Raw genomic sequence first — 25554 nt, forward strand, 5'->3', positions numbered from 1 at the left:
TAAATGAGCCCACTGCTCCCTGCACTTTGCAGCAAGATAAGGCCCAAAGGACATTTGCAGAAGAGCCTGCCTATCTCGCTAGCAATCCGGCTCCTATGCAGGCCCCTTGGTGACAGCCTGGCAAATCTGCAGAAGGAATGCAACTGTAGGTTTGTGGAGTTAGCGTGGCTTCCAAATCGCCTAGCAGGTCATTAATCATAGGCCAAGACAGGCCATCCCGGCCGCCTAGAGTAAAAACACCCTGCATAATGCCAGTGAAATCATGTTTAACATGCAGCTTTGGCAGCACAGATATGGAGGGGGAAAGGGAAGGGAAAAAATCGTTCCCCTTTTAGGAAAGAAAACTTCTACTTATCTTTGATTTGCATTCAGTCGTCCCTCAATAGACCTTAAGCCTGTTATTTAATTCATTTTGGTGCCAGGGTTCATCACAAAGCAAAAACTCTAAGCGAGACCTATGCAGTCTGTGACCTTCAAACCCCCTGTCTTTTCTTGTCAGTTCTATGTCATTTGTGCAGTTGAACTCCACCAATTTGAAATGCTGACCTCTTCCATAGACAACCGTATTCTCCTTCAGTGAAAGAAAAGCCCTGAGACGACAAACCACTCAAGCGGGAGATGGCAAGAAAAGAGAAAAGTGGTTGACTCGTAAATCAATTTCCACAGCCCACCCAAAACCCACACACACATTGAATTTGTGTAAAAAATTTTAAAAATTGCTGAATGGGTTGATGAAGAAGAGGCCTCTAAGAGCAAATAAAAAAAATATGAATTGGAGTCAGAAAGAATGGAAGTGGAAACTCTGCGCCCAGTGAGCTAGAACAGCGCGGGGCCCCTCTTTCTTCACACCTGGGCTCTCTGAGGTTGTTTGAAAAGAAAAGTTGAAAATAAAACACAGAATAAAGTTCCCTGTCACTGCCAGAGACAACAAAAGAGAAGGGTTTGCAGGGAATCAGAAAAGTAGGACTTAAGTCATTGAGCCCAAGAGAGGAAACTACAAGGTTTAGGGTATGTAGGTAAGTGCTGTGTGTACCTCAAGCACATGAGCTCCCGCCTGCCTAAAATGTAGAACTTATCTGAGCTGGAAATCTGAAGATTTATGTAGCCATTTTCCAGTACTATCATCACTCTTAATTGTAGAGCTTTTCCAGTCATTGGCAATCATCAATTATATACACTGCCATTTCATCCAAATAGACATGCATTGAAAATAGCCCGTATGTCTGCATTAGACACTGAGAACATAAGACACAGTTCATTCCCTAAATGTCTAATAACTTAGTGTGCAAATTAAATACAAAATCCACCTCGGACAGGGGGAAAATCACGGAAATAGAAATGAGTCTTTCTCTCAACCCATAAATCTGGCTTCCTTATGCTTTTCCTCCCACATCCCCTTTATTCTTACTGCTAGGATGTTTTTGACTAAGAAGACAATTTCCAACTGAGACTGCATTTTGCTATAGACTATTTTTTCTGTTCCCTAGATCTCCCGACTCTAAAGAGTTAAAAAGAATAGTTCTCTTCTTGTGCTGTGAAAATTGAGTTTTCCCATTATGAGGCACAGTCTAATGAACTCTTTTATTTCAGTTACTTTCAAGATTCATGAAACATTGTTAGACAATTAATGAGGATTCACAAACTGTTATAGCTGAGTAAGATAAAGCATCATGGAGTTTCTGGCTCCTTTTCTTAAGGGGCATTGTTCTCCAAGCTACAAAATGCTCATTGTAACTCCTGGTGGTCACTATGAAAAAGCTCTCTCTCTTTCTCTCTTTCTCTCTCTCTCTCAGAATATGAAATGAAAGTGATTCTGGAAGTTTGAATTTGAAACATACTTCAAAGTTGTTTTTCTTTGACCATTTCTTTCTCCTAGAGGGAAAAGAAGGAAGAGCTACAAAGAAGTTAGGGAATCTTATGAAAGGAGAAATAAATAACAACAAAACATATGCATGTATCAGAGGGAGTGTGATTAATTTGTTTAAATGAAATCAAGGAAGGCTTCCAAGAGAAAATACTGTTTGAGGTGACAGAGAGTATTTATATAAAAAGAGACACAAAAAGGAGAAGAAACTGAATGTTTGATATATCCAGTGTCAAAGATCTATCAAAATGGCTGGATATCACTGAGAGGGCTGTATACAGAAGCTAGGCCACCTAAGCCCTTCTTGGACACTCATTAGAATGGGGTTCCACACGCTCCACTGTTATGTTTATCTTAGTCAGCATTACCCTGACCTACCTAGCATGGTGTTCAGGTGCATGGCAAGAACTTCATAAATAATCACAGACCAAGTAAAGCAGAAGCTATCATAGCCAGTGAGGAAACTATTAAAGTGTCTAAAACAAGAATTAGGATAATATATAGACCATTTTAATGGCAATCATGTAATCTATACATTGTTTTTAAAACACTCTGGTGGCCGCAGTGTAGAAAGCAGATGGAACAGTGACAAGAATAAAAAGACTAAGAATGAGGCAAAGGTCCTGGAAGAAGTGATAACTTCTTGAACAAAAAGACAAGTAGTGGATTCCAAATACAGGAGCTGAATATAAGACACTAAAAAGGCCTAGAAACAGAAAAATACATTATTTTCAAACAATGTATTTATTGACTTTAAATTATATGCTAATAATAATTTCTTCAAATTTCAGATATCTTCACTGTCAAATATCTCTAAATATAAAATGTAATTCCTGTAATCATTAACCTAGTTAAGAGCATAATAAGTAACTTGAGTATTTTCTCTGGTTTCTATAATTTTGTGACATTATACAAAAGCCTTTGGACCTAATGATGTTCAATGGAGAATGGATGGAGAAAATGACAAATGACTTGGGTTTCTGGTTGAAAATGTTGCGTGGACAGCAATACACAACAATATTTGGAGAGAAAATTAGGCATTGTGCTTGCAATAAACTTTTTTATCAGAGCCAACTAACTATTAGGGTTAGATTAATACCTTTAGAAACCCTAGAAGTGAGAAAATAGGAAAATTGTTGGTGTTCATTGGTTGGTTTTGGCTCCCCAGCATCTGTATAACTTCCCCTGGCTATTAGCAGAGGCCAGCTATCCATTTTCCCAGCCTTCCTTACATATATGCCTTAACTAGCACGGATATCTAACCCTGCCTGGATATGGACACGATGGCAAATAGGCCAGAGAAGCAGGGATGAGGAAAGCCCTTGTTGTCACAATGGCATGCAGGGTTATGGCAACTATTCGGTTTGTGGATGGTGGCACCGTCAGTGCTCAGTGTCTAGTCCTCGGTGTCCTGCTGGTGCAAACCGTGGTGTCCAGAGACGAGGGGCGGCAGATGTTGTCACCAGATCTGTCCAGTCTGTGTAATAGACAGTTTGGGCTGCTATGTAGCCTAGTTTTAAGGCCCATACTCTACCCCAGGATTTATTATTTAAAGTAATTCTATAAAGTACCAAAGTTTGTTTTCATTTAAAGGCCAGAGTTTCTCTTTCCTGTGATTACATTTTTAAGTTTCTTTTTTGCTATTTGTACATCAGTTGTAGTTCATAAATCAATCTTTCTTCCTTCCTTCCTTTCTTTCTTTCTTTCTTTCTTTCTTTCTTTCTTTCTTTCTTTCTTTCTTTCTTTCTTTCTTTCTTTCTTTCTCTTGACAGCTCCATGTAGTGTGTTTATAAACCCTCTCAACAGGTGAAGAAACTGGGGCTATGTGAGGTTAAGCAGCCTCTTCAGGTCAACACTAGCTTTCTTTAGATAAAAATAGAAAATGTCATTCTCCTATGCCAAACAGGAAGAAGTCTTTTCATTACCATCATGTTCATTGGTTTACTTATGAATTAAACAAATCACTTATTTTCAAAGCCAGCAGAAGCAAGAGCTCTGTTAATCCTTACCAGTGTCCTATCATTTTTTTTCTGGCCTCTTTTATTCCTGTCCAGGTGGCTTTATTTTTCATTTGAAAATGTCATCACGACGTCATTAGCAATGTGCTGCTACCTGACGGTAGGAAGGCTCATCCCCAGGCCATATGGCCGAGTTGAATCTACATGGTCACGGTGTAATCCCGTTGAAATGGCTTCCCTTTGCAATCAAAACCGAATTTCACACTCTACCAAGATGGAGACAGCTCTTGTCTTCCCAGGAGTAATATAGATCTCCCCAGGCAGCCAAGGCCAATGGAAATGGCTTTCTTCTCCAGGCCAGCAGCGTGTTGGGGGCAGGGCTGGGAGGTCAGCTTGAATGGGGAGAGGCTTGGAGGAGGGGAGGAAACACCAGGGGGGATCGGAATCCAAAGCAGTTCTCTCCATTCAGCTCCTGTGGATGACCACCAGGGATGGCCAACACAAGTAACTGGGTGAAATAAATGTATGGATTCTGTATGAAATCTTTATGGGATAGGCGGCTTTCCTAAATGACTCAACGCTTTCATTTCTAGAGTTAGTTACCGCCCCCTCCCACACAAAGGTTGACATGAAAAGCTGCCCATGCACTGATCTTCTGTCAAAACTATCATTGCTTAAAATCTCAGGAATTTTAAGCAAACCTTCCTTCCCATTTATTCTAACACATCCCATTCTAGGCACCTGTGTGAGGACCACTAATATGAGTAAATATGACCCCAAGGTCAATGTCTCCAGTGAAGCAAGACAAGCATAATAAAAAAATAAGATAACTCTTTTTCTTGTTTATCAGATTTGTTGTGGTGGTTTGGTATTTTATTGTATGTTAAAATTTTTGTGTCACATAAGGACATTCTCATGCAAGTACATACCATACATTGAGCATATTTGCTTTTTTGTAAATAAACAAATGTCAATTGGCAATGTTGTTTGCGTCTTTAAAGGTTGGCAATATGCAAAGACTTGCATGAAAGTTGATGCTCACTGATTATGAAATCATAATTGATCCAACCTTTCTGAATCCCACAGGAGAAATTAAATTCCATTCCCTCTGATAATGCTGTTTGTTCTCTTTCTATGGATTTGTCCTGAGAGTCAGATTGCATGCATGTAAAACTGTTTACAAAAAATTTCCATTAGTTCATGTGTTGGATATAGCAAAAGAGGAAAAGAAAGAAGCCTCTGTAAAAATAGATGTGAAAGGGGGCTAGGATGTCACCCCATATTCAGTCAACATTTAAAGTCATATAAACAAAAAGGGTTATAAATATATGACCACTAGAATTTGAATTTTTCTTTTACTTACCAACTGTGGGGGATGGGGTGAGGGTGGTTATTTTGCACTGCAGTATTCTGGTGGTTTAGAACAGAACCTGGGAAATATTTGTAGACTTAATAATGACTCTAGTAAACACATAATAAAGTGATAGATACAAGAAAGGGAGAGAGAGAACTGGAATTGATGGGTGAAGGACACGTCTGAGAGGAGCAGGGTCTGTCTCTGACTCTTGCCTGGATCCTTTTCCCCTAACTGGGCTACCTTGTCTACCCACAATAGAAGAAAACGAGCCTAGTCCTACCGCAACCTCATCTGCCAAAATAACTTGATATCCATGGGAGCTCTCCCTGCCTCAGAGGAGAAAGGGAGAGGGAGATGAGGTGAAGTGATGGGAGAGAGAAGGATGGCAAGACAGAAGGGAGGGAAAGCTGTGATAGAATGTAAAGTAAATAAACAATATAATCAAAAAAGTTATAGATACAATGTTACTTTGTGAAATATTTAATCAGATGTTGGTTGCTTTCATCTGGTAATGAGTATGTCTTCTTTGTAATTATGGATTATTATATATCACTTTGTACTTATGAACCATTATATACCAGAGATACATTCTCATGTTGGTAAGCACAACTCTACATCGTCACTTTAAAAGTTGGACCACAGGGCCTATGGGATGGCTCAGTACATAAAGAGATTTGCAGCTGAGCCTCACAACCTAAGTTTGAGTCCCTGGCCCCGCACAATGGAAGGAAAGAATGCTCCTGAAAGTTGTCCTCTGACAACTTCATGCAATGACAAGTGTATGCCCACACATACCCACAAAATAAGTGTAAGAAAATTTATGGAATTTCCAGCCAGCGTCAGAGAAGTGTCCTTCTGCAGCAGGTGGGAACAAATATAGAGACCCACAACCAGATACTACACAGAGAATGAGAAACCTTGGAACACTCACCTCAGAAAAGGATGTCTCCATCAAATCTCCCTGCCCCCACCAGGAGCTCAGGGAACCCTGCAGAAGAGAAGACAGAAAGGATGTAAGAGCCAAAGGGGATGGAGGTCACCAAGAAAACAAGGCTTTCTAAGGCAACATGAGCAAAGCTTACATGAACTCAAGAGACAGAGGCTGAGGCGGCACGCACAGAGTCTGCATAGGCCGACACCAACTCTTCTGTGTTCATATTACGGCTTCCCGTTTGTTGTTTCTATGGGATTGCTGAGTGTGCGAATGAGTGAGTCTCTGATTCTTGCCCCTCCTCTTGCGCACTCTTTTCTTCTTGTTGGTTTATCTTGTTCAACTTCAATGTGATAGTTTTTGTTTTATCTTATATTTTATTTTTATATATTTTTAAAATGAATGAATGAAAGGAAGCAGTGAGGAAGGGAAGAAAGAAAAACAAAGAAAGAAGAAAGAAAGGAGAAAAAAAAGAAAGGAAGGAAGGAAGAAAGGAAGAAAACCTAGCCACGGGATAAATGTTAACAACTGAACTGTTTGCTTATACCTTCTGGAAGAGGAAAAATTCATTTTCTTCAATGGAGTGATACTGGGTGTATCACCACAGCTTTTTGTGCACTTTTATTTGGTTACAGTTTGGTTGGTTTTTTTTTTTTTTTTTTTGGAGGAGGATGAGAGTTTATTTTGTTTTCTTGGTTTGGGAGAGAGTTCTGCTGTATTGGGTTTTTGCTATTTTGAGAAAGAAACTAAAGTTGGGTAGAGAAGAAGGGGAAGAGGATCTGGGTGTATTTAGAGAAGAGGAAGAATATTATCAAAATATATTTAAATGTAAACATTGTTTTAAATGAAAAAACATTAATGCAAATTTTTGGAATTATATATTACTTTTAGAACATGAAAATAATTATGTGAACCAGTATTTTAAAGTTACAACTAGCTTCATATATTTAGCATTTTAAAAATCTGCAAAAACAAAACAATAAAAAAACTACTGACCATCCATATTTTGAACTTGTGTGTTTTTTCCCTCATAAGCAGGTATCCAGAATTATATCAGAACTAGAAGATCTGTTGTCATTATTAGAAAATCTCTGACAACAAATGAGCTATGCACAGATGTCACCCAGTAAATATCCCTACTTTATGTGCCTAGTGGAGCAGAGTGGCAATGCTGAGGGTGGACATGGGCATAAGTCAGGCATCTTCTTGGTCACTTCCAGCAGGAGAAAGTGATTTAGAGAAAGATGGCATTTCTACTGGTTCCAAGTTGTATATTCTCCAAAGAGTGGTCATTACCCCAGGAAGTGGAGATATGAAGCCTGAGCCCTGAAGCTGAACTGGCCCAGGTTACTTTTTCCAGGGCTAAAACATTTGGTCATAATAGTTTTTCGTGGGTTTTGAAGAGCAAAGAGCTCACCACTAGTTTGTATGGCCCAAGGCTGGTCTGATTTTGCACACTTGGTTGGTAGCCATTTGAGCTGTCCTAGGTATGATGCTGATGTGCAAGAGGCTGGAGTCTTCTTCACCAGATCAACCTATATTTCAAACATTACTATAATTTTAGAGTATTCAGACAACTTATTTTCATATAACATGCTTTTGACCCTCTCTCCCTCCATTACTTTGGCCAGCAGTCCACGAGATGATAGTTGTGAATCTGGAATGCAAAGATGCTTTTCCAGAGAGAGAGAGAAAAATATGAGACAGACCAAAGCAGACAAGTTGAAGATCAGCCCTGACCTCTGGAAACCACAACATCACACAGTGAATTGCTGTAAAACTGAGAAGCTGAATAACTTTGACACAAACTTTTAAACACATTTGGGATTATAAATAGTAGCTTTGCTTTCCTTTTTCTGTTTGTATTGGTGTTTGGAAACTGATATAGGTAGATTCAGAAACAGGTCCTGACACCAATTCTGGAGTTTAGGAATCAACCAACATTTAGTTCAATAGGAATAATAGTTATCTCCTAGATCTCTATGTATGGTTTTCTGTAATGCTTCCTGCCAATCCCTGTGGAGGGCATCTTTATTCTGATCCACTCTAACCTGGAAAGATGGCAAGGATTCGGAGATGAAGCAAGAGCAGCAGCTGATTCAAATGCCCAGTGTTCATTTTCTCCTAGCAAAGTAGTTACTTCATGGGGCTCCAGTATTCTCTTCTATGAAAGGGATTGGCAGTGATTCACCTACCTTTACTGTGGAATTCTCTGCTCTTACAGGAAGCCAATAGCTGATTCCTATCTTGGAAGCACCCACGAGTGTCGCTAACATTCCAATAGCAATATCTGCTTTAACGTGAACAGTGTTGGCTCTGTCAACACCACAGAACAGCTGTACAACAGCTGGCAAAATTCCCTGTGATTCAACTATCGTTCAACATGTGTGTTGTTGCATGCGTGCATAGACTATGCTTTCTTGGTACCTAAAAAAAAGACCTAACTCCTATTTCATTTTTCACTGACTTTTTTGAGCATCTATGATGTGGTTGACTTCATGTGAAGCATTTACACACAGTTTATTTTATTCTGGTTTCACCATGGCCCTAACACATAGCTATCATTATCTCTGCTTATGCAATGAGCATTCATCTCGATAACTGATAATCCCTGGAATTCTAACTGGATCTCTTGACTCAAAATCAAATATCTTCTGGAACAAAGTAATGTTCAAAGGAAATCACAATGATGTTTTTAAAGAGTTCCTCTCTTTCTACCTTCCTTTCCCCTTTCTTTCCTTCCACAACTTCATGGCTGTCAAATATCTTGTGCCAAATCCTATCTAAACCAGGGGATATCCTTAATATATTAGTTAGCTTCTTCATTGCTGTGACAAAACACCTGATGGAAACAGCATATGGGAAGGGAGCTTTATCTTGACTTACAGTTTCAGAGCTACCAGCGAATCACAGCAAGGAAGCAATATGACTGCGAACAGGAAACCAGGTGGGTCAGAAGTGAGACAGCCTTTGGCTCTCAAGGCCTACCCCCTAAGGGTGGGTGCTACAACCTTCTATCTGCTGGCCCCTCCCCCATGCTTCAAACACTTCAGAACCTTCCCAAATAGCACCACTCACCAGGAGATCCAGAAACCGAGCACATATTCTCATGGTGGGGGTTTTATATTCAAACCTTGACACCTGGGACTGTATGGAAGACGGCTGAGAACGTGCTTGGATACCAGTGACACCTTCAGAAGCACATTTGCATCGTATTGCTCCGAACATTTTATTAGCAAAACAAGAAGTTAAGCTATGGTGGAAAGCCTGTGAAAATTGGAGTTAGGCAAACCTGAGTTCCAAGTCTGTCTCCGTAACCACCTATAGCTGTGTGGCCTCGGATAAATGATAATGTTTCCCTGTCACACTCCGTTTTTCACCAAGAAAGTAACTATAATATATACCATAACATTCCATCTTCAGGGACTGCTCCAACCATAAGTAAAATAAGATGCTTGACACGACACTTGAAATGCGTTCAGAGGATGGCTTATAAGAACATAGTCATCATCAGACACACTGGTCCACACCTTTAATCCTAGCACTGGGAGGCAGAGGCTGCCACATGTTTGTGAATTCAAGGCCAGCCTGGTCTACATTAAGAGTTCCGGGACAGCCAGGGGCTATGTAGAAAGACCCTGTCTCAGGAAGAGAGATAAACAAAACAAAACCAAAAAAAGAAAAGAAGAAGGATGTAGTCATTCACCTACATAATCTTCCCCTATAAAACGAACAAGCAGGCACCGCCTCGCCTCGCAGCCTTGGTGAGCACCTGCAGGCCTCTGCTGACTTCCTCCAGGCACCTTGAGGAGAAAGTAGAGCTGAAGACATCTCCGCACACCTAGGCTCTGAACAGAAACAGCACTCCTGTGGACCACAGCTCCTTTGGCTTGCAAATCCTTGCTCCTTTGGCTGGCGACTTCAAGGGGTGGAGGGCCAATTCGCCATGGCGGTTTGTATGTGCAGGGTGCCTGACAGGCTGGGAGAGGAAGGCGTTAATGTTTTCTGACAGGCGACCCCTAATTGTGGGAGCTTTTCTTCTGGGGCTTTCTGTGAAATCCTGACTTAGGCGAGCAGCATAACGAAGCGCTCAGGCATTGAGCAGGGCTTGCCCTACCCTGAGCTGGGGATCTTGGGGGTGGCGGTGGCCCAGGATTATTCATGAAAACTTTCAGCTGGTTTTGTCTTTTAACTAACCTTTGATTTGATCAGAGGGCTGGCCGGCCTCCCTTTCGCCAAAGGCCCTGCTGGCACCTGGACAATGGAGACAGACTGTTTTTCTAGTAAAAAGCGATAGCTGGGGGAGGCCGAGCTGTGTGGACTCTGAGGGGAGGGGCACAAGCCACCATTGCTTCTGTCTGGGTCTTCTGGGTAGGGAAGGTGGTTGACAGAATTCTCACCCCCCAACACGGAGACCACCGTTCTGTCTGCTGCCTATCCACACTCAACAACTCTATCTCCCCCATGCAATGCACGCAGTGGGCTGATTTTCCCATTAAAGTCACAAGTGCCACGCTTTTCTGCTGCCGTCTTCCTTTGCTCTCTCTTCCCCTCCACCTCTTCACTTCTTCCAAAAGGCTTCTTGGCTAAAGCTGCTCCAATGTAGAAATGTTTGGTTTTGCTGTTGGGATTTTACACAGGAAATGGCGAGGGGGGGAAAGGTAGAAAGAACAAATGAGTGGAGAACGGATGAATTAAGGAAGAGGGTGGGGTCGACATCAAGGGCCGCTGCGGAATGATGCAGATGAAGAGCTCCTGGGACTGCGGAAGGACGGCCCAGACGGCAGAGGCTGGGACTGGCGCTAGGTCGGTCCGCAGGGACAGGAGTTGGGGAACTGGACACTACCCCTTGCTTCGGGCAGGTGCAGAGCTTTTGTCTCCTACGTCCACTTCCGGTGCCGCACAGCTCAGACTCAAAGCCCAAACCACTACGCCGTACTTTACAGAAAGTGACTCCCTTCAAGAAGCGTGGGTTGGCGCTTTTCCTCCAGCTCATCCCCAAAATAGCCCTGATAGCCACCGCATCAAAGGCGGCTTTGTGAGCCGCTGGCCGCCTGCAGAGGGGCGCGCGCCGGACGTTCTGGGCTCTGCCTCTGCAAGGACTCTTCCCCCATTCTTGGCGTCCTTCCTCATTTCTCCCTCTCCCTTTTCCCTCTCTTCAATCTCTCCTTTTCCTTTTCCTCTCCCTTCCTTCAATCCCTCTAATTTGAGTCTCATCTCCTACCTATTCTTTCCTTTCACACCTCCCTTGCGAAGGGTCCCCAGTCTGCTCTCCCTTCACCTGGGCCCCTTACCCCCCTTGCCCACCCCCTCTGGATCAGGTAGCCCGGCTAGTCCCCAGCGCACGCAGCTGACAGCAGACGCATGCCTGCAGCCAATCAACGCCCGGATGCGCTGCAGTTTGAATAAATCATTAAGCCCGACACGCGCTCAGGGCTAGCGCTGCACACTGCAACTTGCTTCCTGCCATTAACCTACACACCCTCTTTTGTAACAACCTAATCTTGCATACAAAGGAAGAACGCAGATAACTTGGGCCCGCGCTAGAGCCGAGCCTTTCTCTCACGCAGCGGGGAAAGCTCTTTAGAGTTAGGAAATACGTTTACTTCCCTCTCTTTGCCTCCAAAACCTGGAATTTTGGGGGAGAAATCTGAAAAGTCATTTCTCTGCCCAAGAGTGGAGGGGAGTTCAGAGGCTGCAAAGCAGTAAGAAAAGAGAAACACATGCAGCCACTGCTTTCGCACACGGAAGAAACCTCCTTAGTGGGTTTTTTGAAGTGGAAGTAGATACGCTTCCTAGAGTGCTTATATTGAAGAGTCAAGTTATGACTACGAAGCTGTAGAGATGCTGGCTACTTAGCAGCACTTCCTCACTGCCCACTCCCTTTTAGCGAATACTTGCTAATGACCCTGAGGGCTAACTGGCTCCACCTGCCCCAGCCTTGCCTTAGCTTACCTGTGAGTCCCAGGACCGCCTCTGTACCGGGTTCCGAAAGATCAGTGGGAAAGGAGGCGGCTGAAAGACTGCCCTGGCAGCTCTAAGGCCTCTTCATGTTGTATTCATCCCATTAAAGTTATTATTATACTCCACTGTCATGAATCACATAAGTAACTTCTCTTCCAAACTTGCAGGTAAGTCATTGCTGGTCTAAAAAGATGGAGTGGTTTTCCAGAAATGGTGTTGAAGAGAGTTTTGTGTCAACTTTAGAAAGTCTGTTACTTGAAAACCCTGAAGAAAATCTTACACAACAGCAATCCATCTGCCTGATCCTGAGGCATGGTGGTTAAGAAGCAGTCAGGGGGAGCAGAAGATAATGGTCGCTCCTTAAAGGGGCAAATGAGGAGAGTTAATAAAGAGACAGAAATACATACGGGTGAGGGAAAGTAAGCCTGGAAAGGCAGCCCCTGACAAGCCCAGGAACAAGGAGAAGCCACAGTTAGTCATCTCTGAGCCTGTAAGAGGAGGGATGGTTACTGACTGCCAGCAAAAGCTGTGCCTGTGGCAGAAACAGGTTAGCAAGCTGTGGCCTTGGACCTAAGAGTGTCTACCTCCAGAGCAAGCAAATAAGAGAATAAGGACACCCCCTAACCCATCTCCCCTTGCTTTGTGGCCTTCTTCTTGGTGCCTCTCCCTAGCCAAGCCTAGCAGGAATTTTAGAGAGCATAGGCGCTCTGTTGATGAACTCTAGGTCATCTTGCTGAGATACGGGGGGGGGGGGGGGGGGCAGAAGAAGACAGAGAACAAATAACTGAGGGTCCAAGTTGTCTGTGTTCTACCTTTGCAGAATGGGACACAGTGGAATACTGCAGACCACCCAGATTCTTTTCCCCAAGCAATTGTTTCCAAATGAACCAAAGGGTTAATAATAAGCAAGACAGGTATGGTCCAGTCTCGTGGTCCCTGTCCTTATGCGTGGAGCTCACTGCTGCATACATGGCTCAACAATCATGCTAAGAAGCAACAACACAGAATTTTCACCGTGTGGCTAAATCCTGGGCAGAAATGGAAGGGGAGATCACAGAAAATGACTGACAGGTGAAAAGACAGGGTGGGGGTGGGGAACACTCTTGGAGGAATGATACAAACTGGAGTTTCTAAAAAAAAAAAAAAAAAAGCAGACTTTGATTCTCCTCCAGCACTCAGATACTGTTCTGTGTATCACAGTCTGAACTGTGATTTCGATACGCCATGAAAACTAGAGTGGGAAAGAAAACATGGGGCCCTGCTTACCGAGGGCTTGTAATTTCTACTTGTAATTTCTTACGAGCATTTCTTAGATCCCTTTATACAGCTTAATGTACTTGCTCTGCGGAACAAGGACTCAGGTCGTTTCTTCCCTGTGCTCTGATGTCCCAGTGGTGAGGCCGGTTGGGGAGCCATGCTTCCTCCTCTGCTGTGTGTCAGCCTTTGAAATTCTAGGTAGAAGATAGCAAAATATTTTCCCCTGTTGCCTGATGGGGCTACCTGGATCACCCTCCAGGCATAGGCTTCTACTCCCAATGTTAAAAGATAAGGGGGGGGGGATGTGGCCTGGTAGCTCTCTACCCCAGGCTGTGAGGAATAGCTATGCAACCAGCTCCAGTGCTAATGAGGACTCCTTCCCTCTCTCATCCCATTCCCTAGCTCTCCCTCCTCTGTTTCGGGAGGATTTCCAGCCTTAACTAGTGGTCTTGGTCTCTGGCTGTTTACAGAATAGGTAAGATCTCCCAGTCAATAACCGAGTCTTCCCAGAGCGCCCCCCCCCCCGGCACAGAGGCTTAAAATGGGGCGGAGGGCGCGCGATTGCTGGCCGCTGGGGTCTACATTTTGTATTTCGCTGACAGCCCTAAGCCCGCCGCGCAGCCAATGGGCAGCGGTGATTTATGGAGCTGACTAATGCTAGCTGAATGCGGCCTGTCAGAGCTCCGTGAATGGCTTCCCTTCGCTGCACAAGCCCCGGCTTTGTGTTGCTAAGCGATTAGAGCAGATGTAATGAGATTTTGCCCATTCCGAGCTTCGGCAAAATTGTGTGTGTGTGTGTCTGTGTGTGTGTGTGTTTTGTGAATTTTTTTTTTTTTTTGGAGTTTGCTTTCACATCGTGACAAACAACCAGCTAACTTTGCTCAGAGTTTAACCAAGTCTTGATATTTCCCATTCAGAAGCCGGTAAAAGAACACCTGTCCTTACAGGCACAACAAGAAGAAGAAAATCCCTTTTGTAGGGTTGAAACATTATCCTAATGTTATATTCATAGCCACAAATGACTTGCAACACTTTCTCTGCTTACCTTAGGCAGCTAAGCCAAACGGAGCAGGAACGGGGCGGAGGGGCGCCCAGCTCCGGTCTTCCAAATGGGATAAAAACAAAGCCCGCACTACAGACGCAGTGCTTCCCCCAAGTAAGCTCTAAATTGGCCCACTGCTGGCAGCAAGTCCGATTATTTATGGCGATGGGGAATTTACTGATTTTTTTCCCCTTAATTACGCCCATCTCTATGAAAGGGACCGAAGCCTCCGTGCGCATTCTATAGAGGGTCATTTAGCAAAATGACATCAGACGCTGTGGCATGCTCCACGCATAGCAGCTTTAAAAAAATGGTTATTCTGTGCCGCTAAATGGTATAGATATAGCAACACAGGCTAGATTTTTAACTCTGGGAGCCATGCGGGGCCCCACTCTTTGTTGGGTTTTGTAAGATGCATTTTGCGCCTGGCTTTCCGCTTGGGTGGAGACACGCAAACTGAATCTGCAAGGGATGCAGGCAGCGAGCAAGGAGCAGGCGAGAGGCCGAGTAGGATTCCAATCACGTCCTTGCTAACTGACAAGAAGCAAGCCAGCCAAAAACCCACCAATTTCTTTTTGAATCTTGGTAATTGGGTACTTTTACACGCTGCTCACGCCATTGGGATGGAGTCAGAGGCTCCGATAGGCCAGCGTCTCAGAGCGCCCACACATTTGTTCGGCATTCGCATATTCAAGTCTAAGTCCTCCTGCGAGGAGCTTGTATCTTGTGGGTCTTTTGCTTAAAATTGGTATGTAAAGTGCCTAGATCCACTGAAAGGAAGTGTGTATACACTGAGTGGAAACTGTGCAGCAAGAAGTGAGGGCAGGACTCTACCCTGTCCCTAAAGTTTGTTTGCAGGCAGGGAGACCCACTCCAAGCCCCACTTTGAGCACTACCCTTCCAAGGACCCAGGCCTAGACTAAACCAGAACACCTAGCCCTTCCACCTCCTCACCAGGAAAACTTCAAAGGGGCTGAGAGGAAGCATGGAGGGAAGGCGGTCCCTCCCAGGTTACTGTGTGTGGCAGGGTGCGGTGGCTGGGAGTCACCTCTGCTCCCCTGGGGGCTGTGCACGCGTCCTGGGAATGGGACCCTGCACACACGGCCATCGCAAAGTTTCCACCAGGGCGGGGCTCCACCCAGTCCTGCCACCAAGCACCCTTGGCACCCCCCCCCCAGCCTCCCTTCGGGTATTTTGGTAGCTAAGCCAGCAGCGGCAGAGACGAAAGAAGACATAGAGGCAGCTGATCATTCTCTCTCTCGCTCTCTTTTTTATAAAAAAGGAAAAAGTTTTATTACAAAACTAGTTTGTATAAAACAGGGTTATACATGTTCTTGTAAGTTTGTAATAAAACAGTAAGGGGGGAAAAGGCAGTGGTAGAAATTTCCAAAAGGCAACCATGGAAACCAACTGGCTGCCACTTTGCGTTTGGACAGTAGCTGCATAAACTTTGTTCTCCTTGAACAGTTTTTAATAACATCATTAATACATTAACAACGTTTCTAATAAGTAAGACACATTGGTGCTGAAGCCATTCTGGTGGCATTTAGATCTCGCCTATGAGGAGAGTTCTTTACAGAACCACATGGGGGAGGGCAATGGCAGTTGTGAGATGGACTACACATCTACAGTATGCAGAGGTAATTGCATTCCATGTTAAAGTATCAAGATATACACACTTTAAACCATTTGTACAAAACTTCTATAAATTCTTCTCTCTCTTTCTTATGTACAAAAATATCTTAATATATCCCCAAACTGGTTAGGATAGATACAAATAAATTTTTTTCTTATAATAAAAAAAATTCACAAAGATTGGAAGCATTCTATGATGAAAACAGAAGCAAAGACAGCGGAAGGGCGATTGTAGGGTTCGGGGAGGAGGCCACCAGGATAAGGACACGTGTCCAAGTACTGAGCACAGCACAGCATAGCTTCACTGCAGACCACGTCCACAGTTCGCTGGGGTGGGGGCGACCGAGGAAAGACGCCAGCCCAGCTCCAGCGGGCTAGGACAGCTTTGACAGAGGGTGCGAGGTGAAGGCACGGGCCAGCGCTTTCAGTCCCGCCTGTTAGCTGTCGGCTGGGTGTGTATGGCTCTCTTGCTCCAGGAAAGGAACCCACTGCATTTGCACACCAGCTGCGACTTGGGTTTAGAGTCAGGCGCCACTCACTCTTCTCAAGTCCGAGAATGATTGGAGTGCAAAGATCCTGTCGGAGCTCACCCCTGTTTGCTGAGAGCATCGCACGTTAGTCAAGGTGCCCCTTGAGGTTGTCTGTCTGCTTGTGTTTGTTTTCTGTTTCTTTTCTGGCTTTTCTCCCCCTCCCCCCAACTTCAGCGTTGCTGGCGAGAAACACTAAAGATGCGGGATCCGCAGCTACCCTGTAACAGAAACAGAAGAGGTTAGTGCAAGTTTGGAGGGGACTGGTGGAGGCTGGGGGGTCTGTCAGGCAAACACGTCTCTTTGGACAAAGTCCCAGAGCCCAGTGCCCAGAGTCTCCCTCCGCACCTCACCTCTACCCTCCATTCTGGCAAAGCCACTGGCAGGGGCCAAGACTGAAGCCAGCTAGGATTTGAAATAGACTAATAACAATAATTACCGCCCCCACCCCCCATTCCTGGAGACACTCCCCTAGTTTCCATGAACCCTCAAAAGGAAAGGAGGGCCCCACAAGAAAGCCTCTTCCCACCCCCCAAAGGGAATGTACCTGCTCCCAGGGTCCATTCTCAGCAGGGCCTGGCAGCCGCTCAGAACCAGTTGGTAAAGTCCAGCAGCTCTTGTTCCTCTGGGCTGAGAGGGTCGTAGGACCCCTCGTCGGAGGAGTAGGAAGAGACCGGAGAACCCGCCATAGAGTTCAAGTCGTTGGAGTAGTTGGGGGAGATGGTGGGCGACAGGACGCCGGCCTGGAAGGCGGCGCTCACCGCGTCGTGCTCGTCCAGCAGCTGCTGCAGCGCCCGAATGTACTCGACCGCGGAGCGCAGGGTCTCCACCTTGCTCATCTTCTTGTTGGCGGCGCCGTTGGGGACGTGCTCCCGGAGGGTGGCGAAGCCCAGGTTGACCAGCTTGACGCGGTTGCGCTCGCGCTCGTTGCGGCGCGCCACGGCGGCGGGCTGCTGCTGCGGCAGGCTGTAGCCGAAGCCGCTGAAGTTGAGCCGGCGCTTGCAGCGCATCAGTTCCGGGGAGGACGAGCGCTGGCGCTTGACCTGCTTGGCCGCCGACTTGTGACCGCCCCCTGAGGGCTGGCCGTCGGCCGCGGGGCTCAGCTGCGGCGCTGGCGGCGGCGGCGGCGGCGGCGGCTGCGCGCCCTGGGCGGCCGCCGCAGCGAAGAAGCAGGCTGCGGGCGGCAGGAAGGGCTGCGGGGGCTGCGGCGGCTGGCCCGCGCCGCTCTCCATCTTGCCGGAGCTCTCCATGCCGGGCCGAGGAGTCGCGGGGGACAGAGACAGGGGCGCGCGGGCCGCGCGGAGCGCTAGCGAGAGGGGCGCGGGAGGAGCGGTCAACGGGGCGAAGGACAGGGAGCGGGGGACCGGCCGCCGAGGGCAGTCGGAGAGGAGACGCGCGGAGGCCGAGGCCGCCGAGTCCTCGGGCTGCAGCGAGGGAAGGTGCCCGGCGCCCGTCCTCCCTGTGCGCCGCCTCCTCCCTCCCCTCCTCCCGCCGCGGCTGGCTCCGGGAGCCTCGCGTGGCACTCGCGTGTGCGGCCGCCGCCGGCGCCTTCTTGGTATTAAAAGAAAAAGGGAAAGGGAAAGCCGCAGCCGAAGTCAGCGCCGTGCGCGCTCCGCCAGGTCGCGCCGCTCCGCTGCTGCGCGCTCCTGGCTCCGCTCTGCCCTGCCCTAGCCCAGGTGGAGCCTGCTTCTGGGATTGTTTGGTTAACCCTCTTTCTTTCTAATTTCGCCCCCCAACTCGCCCTCCCTGACCGGCTCCCGGCCGGTCCGCCTTCCACGTTCCCTTGCCAGGAGTGAGAGAGTGCTGGGCGGCTGCGCCGCGGCCGCCTTTTCAATGGGACACCCAGCCCCACGCGCAGCCCCGGCCCCGCCTTGCCCCACACTCCCCGCTGCTGCAGCGGGCGGCTGCGGCCCCCACCCCCCCTCCCCCTCCCCCGGCTCCCCCCTCTCCTCTCTCCTCCCCCCTCCGGGTGCCCGCGCCCGCTCCTTGCAAACTCTCCATTCAGCCGGGTTTGTTGTTGCAGTGCGTGCGCCTGGCGCGTGCCGGACTCCCGGCTGAATAAACAGGCTGCGCGCTCGGGGCGGCGGCTCGGGGCGCCAGGGGGCGGCTCTGCAAACGGGGGCCTTCTCTTTTAAAAGGGTAAATGGCTCTCCGACTTGGGGTGCCTAGGTGGGAAGTCTGGGGGTGGGGGAAGTGTCTTTGGAGTCTCCTAAGTACGTGGAAGAAATTTCCAGGAGGATTTAGGCAGGAAAAAAGTAACAAAGTCACCTTAGGGAGGCAGAGGACTGGGGCTGTGGCTTTTCCCTTTCCTCCCTCCACAGTTATTCCGGGGGATTCTTTGCTAACCCTAAAAAAACGTATTTGCGAATTAGGTTTAGGAAGATGGGAGCGCTTGTAGACAGTGAGGAAAGTACCGGCCACTGTGTGGGAACTGGGGTTCGAGTCCCTTGAGCCAGCCCTCTTACTAGTGCTGTGGCTCTCTCTAAGCTGTCTTTCTCTCTGTAGCGCTATAACGGTGCATTAAGGCCACTACTATTCCATCAGCTTCAAGAACAGGACGTGCTGGCCACAACTCCGCAGGTGTGAAGACGGCAGCGGTGGGCGGTTGCCGGTTCTCTAAGTAGCTGAGGCAGGAGAATCTTAAATTGGAGGCTAGTTTGAACTACATTGTGCGCTCATCCTCAGCTTTAAAACGATGTGCTGTGAGAGAGAGAGAGAGAGAGAGAGAGAGAGAGAGAGAGCGAGAGACACACACCACACACACACACACACACAGAGAGACAGAGAGAGACAGAGAGAGACAGAGACACAGGGCGCACAGGCGCGAACCCTCTCGCAGGTGTGTGGCGCGATTATTGTGGTCAGTGGTGTGGGGAAACGCACAGAGGGCAGCTCTCGCGGTTATCTGTTTCTATTCTGTAACAACCTCCACTCCTCTGAAAAATGCTTTCTAGTCCGCATGCGAAAAGAGAGCACTCCCGGGATATTTAAAATCTTCCAGAGTAAGAAGGTGTGGGTTGTGCGGAATGGTGGGTAACTGAGTATGGGCAAACGCAAAGGCTTCCCTCCTTGTCCCGCCCTGTAGCGGGCGCCTCGGGGGCCTTGGCGCAGTATCCATCCCACCCCAGGCGTGTGCCCGGCGGGCTGGTGGCAGGCGACTGGGAGCCGAGCCCGCTGGGGCTGTGTGCTGGCAGCGCCAGAGAAGAGGAGGCGCCTGCAGCGCTCGCCCGCCCGGCAGCTGGGACGGTGCCTGCCTAGGCGCCCTTCCTGGGCCTCCGGCCTGGCACTCTCTGTCCGACCCAAGTCCAGCTCAGAAACGCAGCCCCTGCAGGCAAAGGTCTCAGACTATTATGGGCTATCTTGGGCTGGTCTTTGGTTGGGTCTACCAACCAAATGAGAATGACTTCCGCACCAACCCAGGCTCATCCCTCAGTGCCTGCCTCTGCTGGGGCATGAGGAACCATGGTACAGGTGAAGAAATGGGGAGGCCAGCTATGGGTTGTGTGAGCGGCGCGGGGCGGGGGGGGGGGGGAGCGCGTAGGAGGGGGGATTGGCCTGGCTACTTCCTGTGCTTCCCAGACCTATCCTTCTACAAAGAGAAAGCCAAGGCAAAATGTGTGATTCACACCCATACTTCCTGCACATGAGTGCCTGGGTCATCCCCGTGAATCCTTTAGGAAGATCCATCTACACACACATCATCATCATCATCATCAGCAGCAGCAGCAGCAGCAGCAGCATCTAGAAGTAATCATCCTGAAAGGGAAGTGGTGGCCAATGCTCATATCTCAGTACCGGGGAGGCCAAGGTAGGAAGATTGCCAACAGCTCAAAGCCAGCCTAGGCTATGCCGGGAGACACTGAAAAATAGCTCCAATAAGAATAACGACGACAACTAGATCTATTCTTTTGACTTCACCATAATCATCAATGAACTCCAGTCCTTGGTTAAAGCTGAGGACTTCCGGAGAAACCCACCAAAGGATTGCCGTCCTGTTTGGTTCTGCCTGTGTTTGCTCTCCAAGACTCCTTTATGCCTTCAAATCCAGTACAACTGAGGCCTGGCACCACACAGCAGGGCTGGCGTCCTCTAAGATAAGCCTTTGGTGAAGGTGCAGCTTCACTTAGAGTGGAGACTCCAATACAGCGAAGACACAAGTAGCACGAGATTACTGCCAAGGACAACAGCAGCTGAGGAGTGGAATCACTGGAGCCTCTGAGACAGGTTTTGTGTGCGTTGTAGGCCAGAGCCAGGGAAATGGGGCTGCTCCGGCTCTTTGGAAGCCAGAAGATTATAAGTGAGTCCCAAATGTTCCACACTAAGCTACTTATACTGCATGTAAGAGTTTGGCGTGGCTCTGACTTGATCGCGGCTGTGCCCTGATTCTTCTCTCTTAGAGTAAGAAAGTATTTAACTTATTTTTTTATTTTACAGGCATCTACTTTTAAAGAGATGTTTAGGGAAAGCACACTGGTTTTCCAGTGCCACAGGGTCATTCTTGAAAATGCACAGACAAGTAGTACTAGACAGGTTTAAGAATATAGATGTGTAAACATATTTGTATGCAATAAACATTAATGAAAAATAGGCTATAGATTTGAATGAGAACAGGGAACCGTTTATGGAAGGAGTTAAGGGGAGAGGGAAGGAAGTAATGCTGTCATCAAATTATAATCTCAAAAATAAAAAATAAAGAGATGTTGGATTTTTAAAGAAAACGGTGGCCTTTTAAAGCATTAAGAAGTTTATGCCTGAGACTTTTAAAGTTATGCTATATTTATATTGTGATTTTAGATCATGGGGATGAACAAGAAAGGAAAGGTTTGATAAATGATGTGTTTGTGTGTCTAGTCAACGACAATGGATCAATTGTTCTGGTAGGGTTTGTCAACTTGACACAAACCTAGACTAATGAGGACTCTTGGCTGAGAAATACCTCCATCAGATTGCCTGTAGAGAAAGCCTGTAGGGCATGATTGGTGTTGGAGTGCCCAGTCCACTCTAAGTCTTGCCACCCTGGGCAGGTGGTGCTGGGTGGTATAAGAAAGCAGACTGACCAAGCCATCGGGACCAAGCCAGTAAGAAGCCTTGTTCCTCCATGGCTTCTTCTTCAGGTCCTGTCTTGACTTCCTTCAGTGGATATTTCTTCATTCCTTCTTTCTTCAATATGACTCAGGATATTTAAGCCAAAAACAAAACAACACAACAACAACAACAAACCCTTTCCTCCTTAAGTTGCTTTTGGTCATGGTGTTTTATCACAGCAATGGAAACTCTAGCTAAAACAGAAATGGGCTGAAACCCCACAATCCCTTTCAGGCCTCCTGCCTCCAGGGATGTCCAAGGCTCCCAGGAGGCCTTAGCTCTTAAAGGTTCTATCACTCCATAGCATCACCCTGAAGAAAAAGACCTTTAATTCATGAAGCTTTGGGGAATATTTAAGATCCAAACTAACAAACGTGGATGGAACAGGAGACTCTCAGCTCTTGGCTTCCTGGAGCCAATTGCTCTAACTACCGGAAATTCAATACAATATCTTCCTCCCTATCACTTAAGGCTGAATCATTCCTTTTACTCTTGAAGGCCAGTGATGCTGCTGGTGAATCAGGGTGGTGGTTATTTTTTTTTAAAGATTTATTTATTATGTATATAGTCTGCTGTCAGCATGTACACATGTGTGCCAGAAGAGGGCACCAGATATCATTATAGATGATTGTGAGCTACCATGTGCTTTCTGGGAGTTGAACTCAGGACCTCTGGAAGAACAGTTAGTATTCTTAACCTCTGAGCCATCTCTCCAGGCCCAGGGGCCACATTTTATAACACTAATAATCTTGATTATGTTAAATACAGATATGCTATGTGATCGCTCATGAAGGATGGCCCAGCACTCCACATCAGCTTGGTGTGGCTCCCTTGCCACCCAGTGGACTGCTTCTCAGCACGTCCCCAGGATTTTACTTGACCAGGTCACTCGAACAAAGTTCCATTTATCTGGATATGAATGAAGAAGATATCTCATAGAAGAACTGAATACCTTGATCCCAAATAGGGTAGGGCACACCCTTTGCCTAGATGTCAAAGCTGTTATAAGAGTGAAATCAGAAGTTGTTGATGAGTTCACTCTGTACAGAGCACTGTGCATATCAGGAACTGTTTTTTCATTCTTCCAACTGGCAGTATACAATGAGTGTACTGTCCTTTGATGGGCGACTGCAATACATTGACCCACTGTTTGCTCTTACCCAGGACACAAACGTTCCTGGGAAAGGAGAATGTTGGTCTTATCTTTAAATATTATAAGGGACTTAATTTCTACCCTTGGTATTTTTTTTTGTAATATCCTTGAGCTGGACCATACTTTAAATTGTTCCTTGTCTATATTCAGTGATGATATCCCATAGCAGAAGTCTTTTCTAGTGAGCCATAGAAACTGCTTTATAGATGACCTGAGACTAAGCCTGTGCCTTTAGTCCTGGAATCTTAATTTTCACCCACAGTAGAAGGTCAGCCAGATAACACTTTATACAACTCAGAACCCAGTGACTTCTCTCAGTAGAAATGAGATATGTCTCATCTCTTTGAAAAAGTTCCATTTCTGCCACATTTGTGGGTGAGTTCAATACTAAAGACCAAACTTGGCTTTCCTTCCTTCCTTCCTTTTTTTCCTTCTTTCTTTCTTTCTTTCTTTCTTTCTTTCTTTCTTTCTTTCTTTCTTTCTTTCCTCTCTTTCTTGGCTTTTTGAGACAAATTTTCTCGGTGTAGCTCTGATGTGCTTTGTAGACCAGGCTGCCCTCAGACTCCCATGTGCTGGGGTTAAATGCATGTGCCACTGACACCTGGTTAAACTGTTTTCCATGGAACATTATCTTAATAAAATTGTATGTATAGTAGTTTTTAAATGAGGGGCCAAAATTAAAAAAAAAATGAAATGCTGTTAAGTCTTGGGCTCTCATTTTGGTCACGAGATTTTTAGTGCAATCATCAAGTTGGAGGTGTTTGAGTCCCAGAGTTCCAGGTGCTCTGAGAAACAGAGTGTACAGTTCCTGCCAGCCTCATTCCTGGAGGGTAAGCTGCCCTAAGCTCTTGCTAAATACTATCCTACCCAGGGAAAACTAGCAAGCTCTCCTTGTCAGGCTAACCTTTCCCAGGTAACTTTGGGGAAACTGCTGGGTGTCCATCAGAGGCAGAAAGAGGCACTCAAGAGGATGGAGGAGTGAGCATAAGCCTCACATTTGGCTTTGTTTTGCAGCTTGTCTGCCAGCCTGGCCTGCACCTGCATCAGGAACTCCAGACTTCTAATGAGTCCATTCACTTTTTCAATATGTCTTAAAAAGAAAAAAAGTTGTAGAAACAAATGAAACAAAACAAGCACAAAGTATATTTTATTGTGGCTTTTCGGATGAGAAGGGAAGATGGGGGGGAGGGTAATTTGCAGTTACCCTCACAGGAGCTTTTGAAGTTCTCCAAATAAGGAGAACTAATGCTAACTCTTTTTTTTTTCTAAAGCCCCATTTACATTACGATTAAATACCTTCCTTGGATGAGCATAAAGAAAGTCGTTAATCTATATAGCTCTCCAAAGAATCAATACATTCTAAACTTTTGTAGGATTTGTTACACTCTATTTTGTTGTTACAGTAGTCGGCCTAGCTCTGTCTAGGCACATGGTTCTTCTTCCCTCCCGGCTCTGTGCCTCCTCCAAGAATGAAAACAAAGCAAAGGTCTTTCACCGTAAACAAAACCAGCTGATTCTTCACAGAGAACCCCTGAATAGCTTGAGAAGGGGGGAAAAAGAAAAAAAAAACAACTTACAATAAATGGTGCATTTTTTTTTTTCTCTGCTGGGTATAGTATTCAAGGATCAGGGCAGTATTCAAACAGAGGTCCATTTTTTTTTTTTTTTTTTTTTTTGCTCAGCAAGAGAGTTTAGAAAAGAAGCGTGGGGTCCATTCAGAGCTTCCCCCTCACAATCACAAGGCTCTGTGAAACCTATCTTCCATGCCTTGTCAGAGTGTTTCTGGGGACCAATTAGCGCTTTGTTGCACGGCTTCTTTGCTGAATCTTTGAGCAGCAGGAAAAAGCGCTCTTGAGTCTCGCCTTATTTTGACCATTTCAGTCATTACTCAGTGTAATAATTAATATGACAACTGGACGCTCCGGTTTGTATAGAAACACCTCAGCGACAGGAGCGAGTTTGCAGTGGGTGGTAATGAGCCGCACATCGGCCTCAGAAGCCACACACAAAAAGGGAATGAATGGCGACAGAGAAAGAGAAGGAATAAAGATAAAATAGTTGGCACAACGCAGAGAGACATAAAACAGACTGGAATGGGGAGAGGGAGGAGGAGCCAGGACAATTAGAAGGGAGGGGTGAACCCTACGGAGGTTAACTTATTTTGAAACTGTTTTGTGAATAGAATCGCGGACGTGAGTGGCCAGATTTCAGCCTATTGCCCCCATCCCGCCCCCCACCCCCGTTCCGGACCATCTTGGAACGTGGGGTTGGAGGCGGGGTGGGGACAGGGCCTGCTGCAATCTTTAGGTTGATCTCAGTGCACGCACTGGCTGCAAAGCTCAAATCCCAACAGCCCATTCGGTGTTCAGCAAAAGCCAGGCTACCACGTCCGGACCAGAGCTACTTTACCGTCCTGGGGAGGAAGTTTGAGGAAAGGATATTCGAGACTTGCATCAACTCTGAGTAGGGCTTCACTTCAGGGCTCCGGAGCGAGGAGGTCGCTCCCGGCCAGCAGCAGTTACTGCCTTGTGCTGTGCGCCCCGGGCGGCGACCCCTATGGGAAGGCTTACTAAGTAATTAGAAGATTTAAGTGTGTTGGCCCCAGCCCATGCTAATGAGGCAGATGAGAGCTTACGCTAAGCCCAAGGGACAGTTTGCATATTAGACAAAACAACCAACCAACCAAACAAACAAAACTCCCCACACCCAAACCCTGCTCTTGTGGCCCCACCTTGCTCCTTCTGGAATTTCTGTCCCCAAACCTTTTACTTAATTCTGAAT

The 25554-nt window shown here is 46.6% G+C and overlaps 1 protein-coding gene across 1 annotated transcript; it reads right to left on the bottom strand.

Annotated features, from left to right (window-relative positions):
- Positions 1–16620: 16620 nt before the first annotated feature.
- Ascl1 (achaete-scute family bHLH transcription factor 1) lies at positions 16621–17934 on the bottom strand. Its single transcript, XM_021660994.2, has 2 exons — positions 17083–17934; positions 16621–16756 (listed from the first exon to the last, which is right to left on the bottom strand). Exon 1 carries the CDS (start codon positions 17783–17785, stop codon positions 17123–17125), a length of 663 nt encoding a protein of 220 aa, XP_021516669.1. The 5' UTR covers positions 17786–17934; the 3' UTR covers positions 16621–16756; positions 17083–17122.
- Between the last annotated feature and the right edge of the window lie 7620 nt (positions 17935–25554).

Source organism: Meriones unguiculatus, chromosome 2 (genome assembly GCF_030254825.1).
Source record: "Meriones unguiculatus strain TT.TT164.6M chromosome 2, Bangor_MerUng_6.1, whole genome shotgun sequence".
NCBI lineage: Eukaryota > Metazoa > Chordata > Mammalia > Rodentia > Muridae > Meriones > Meriones unguiculatus.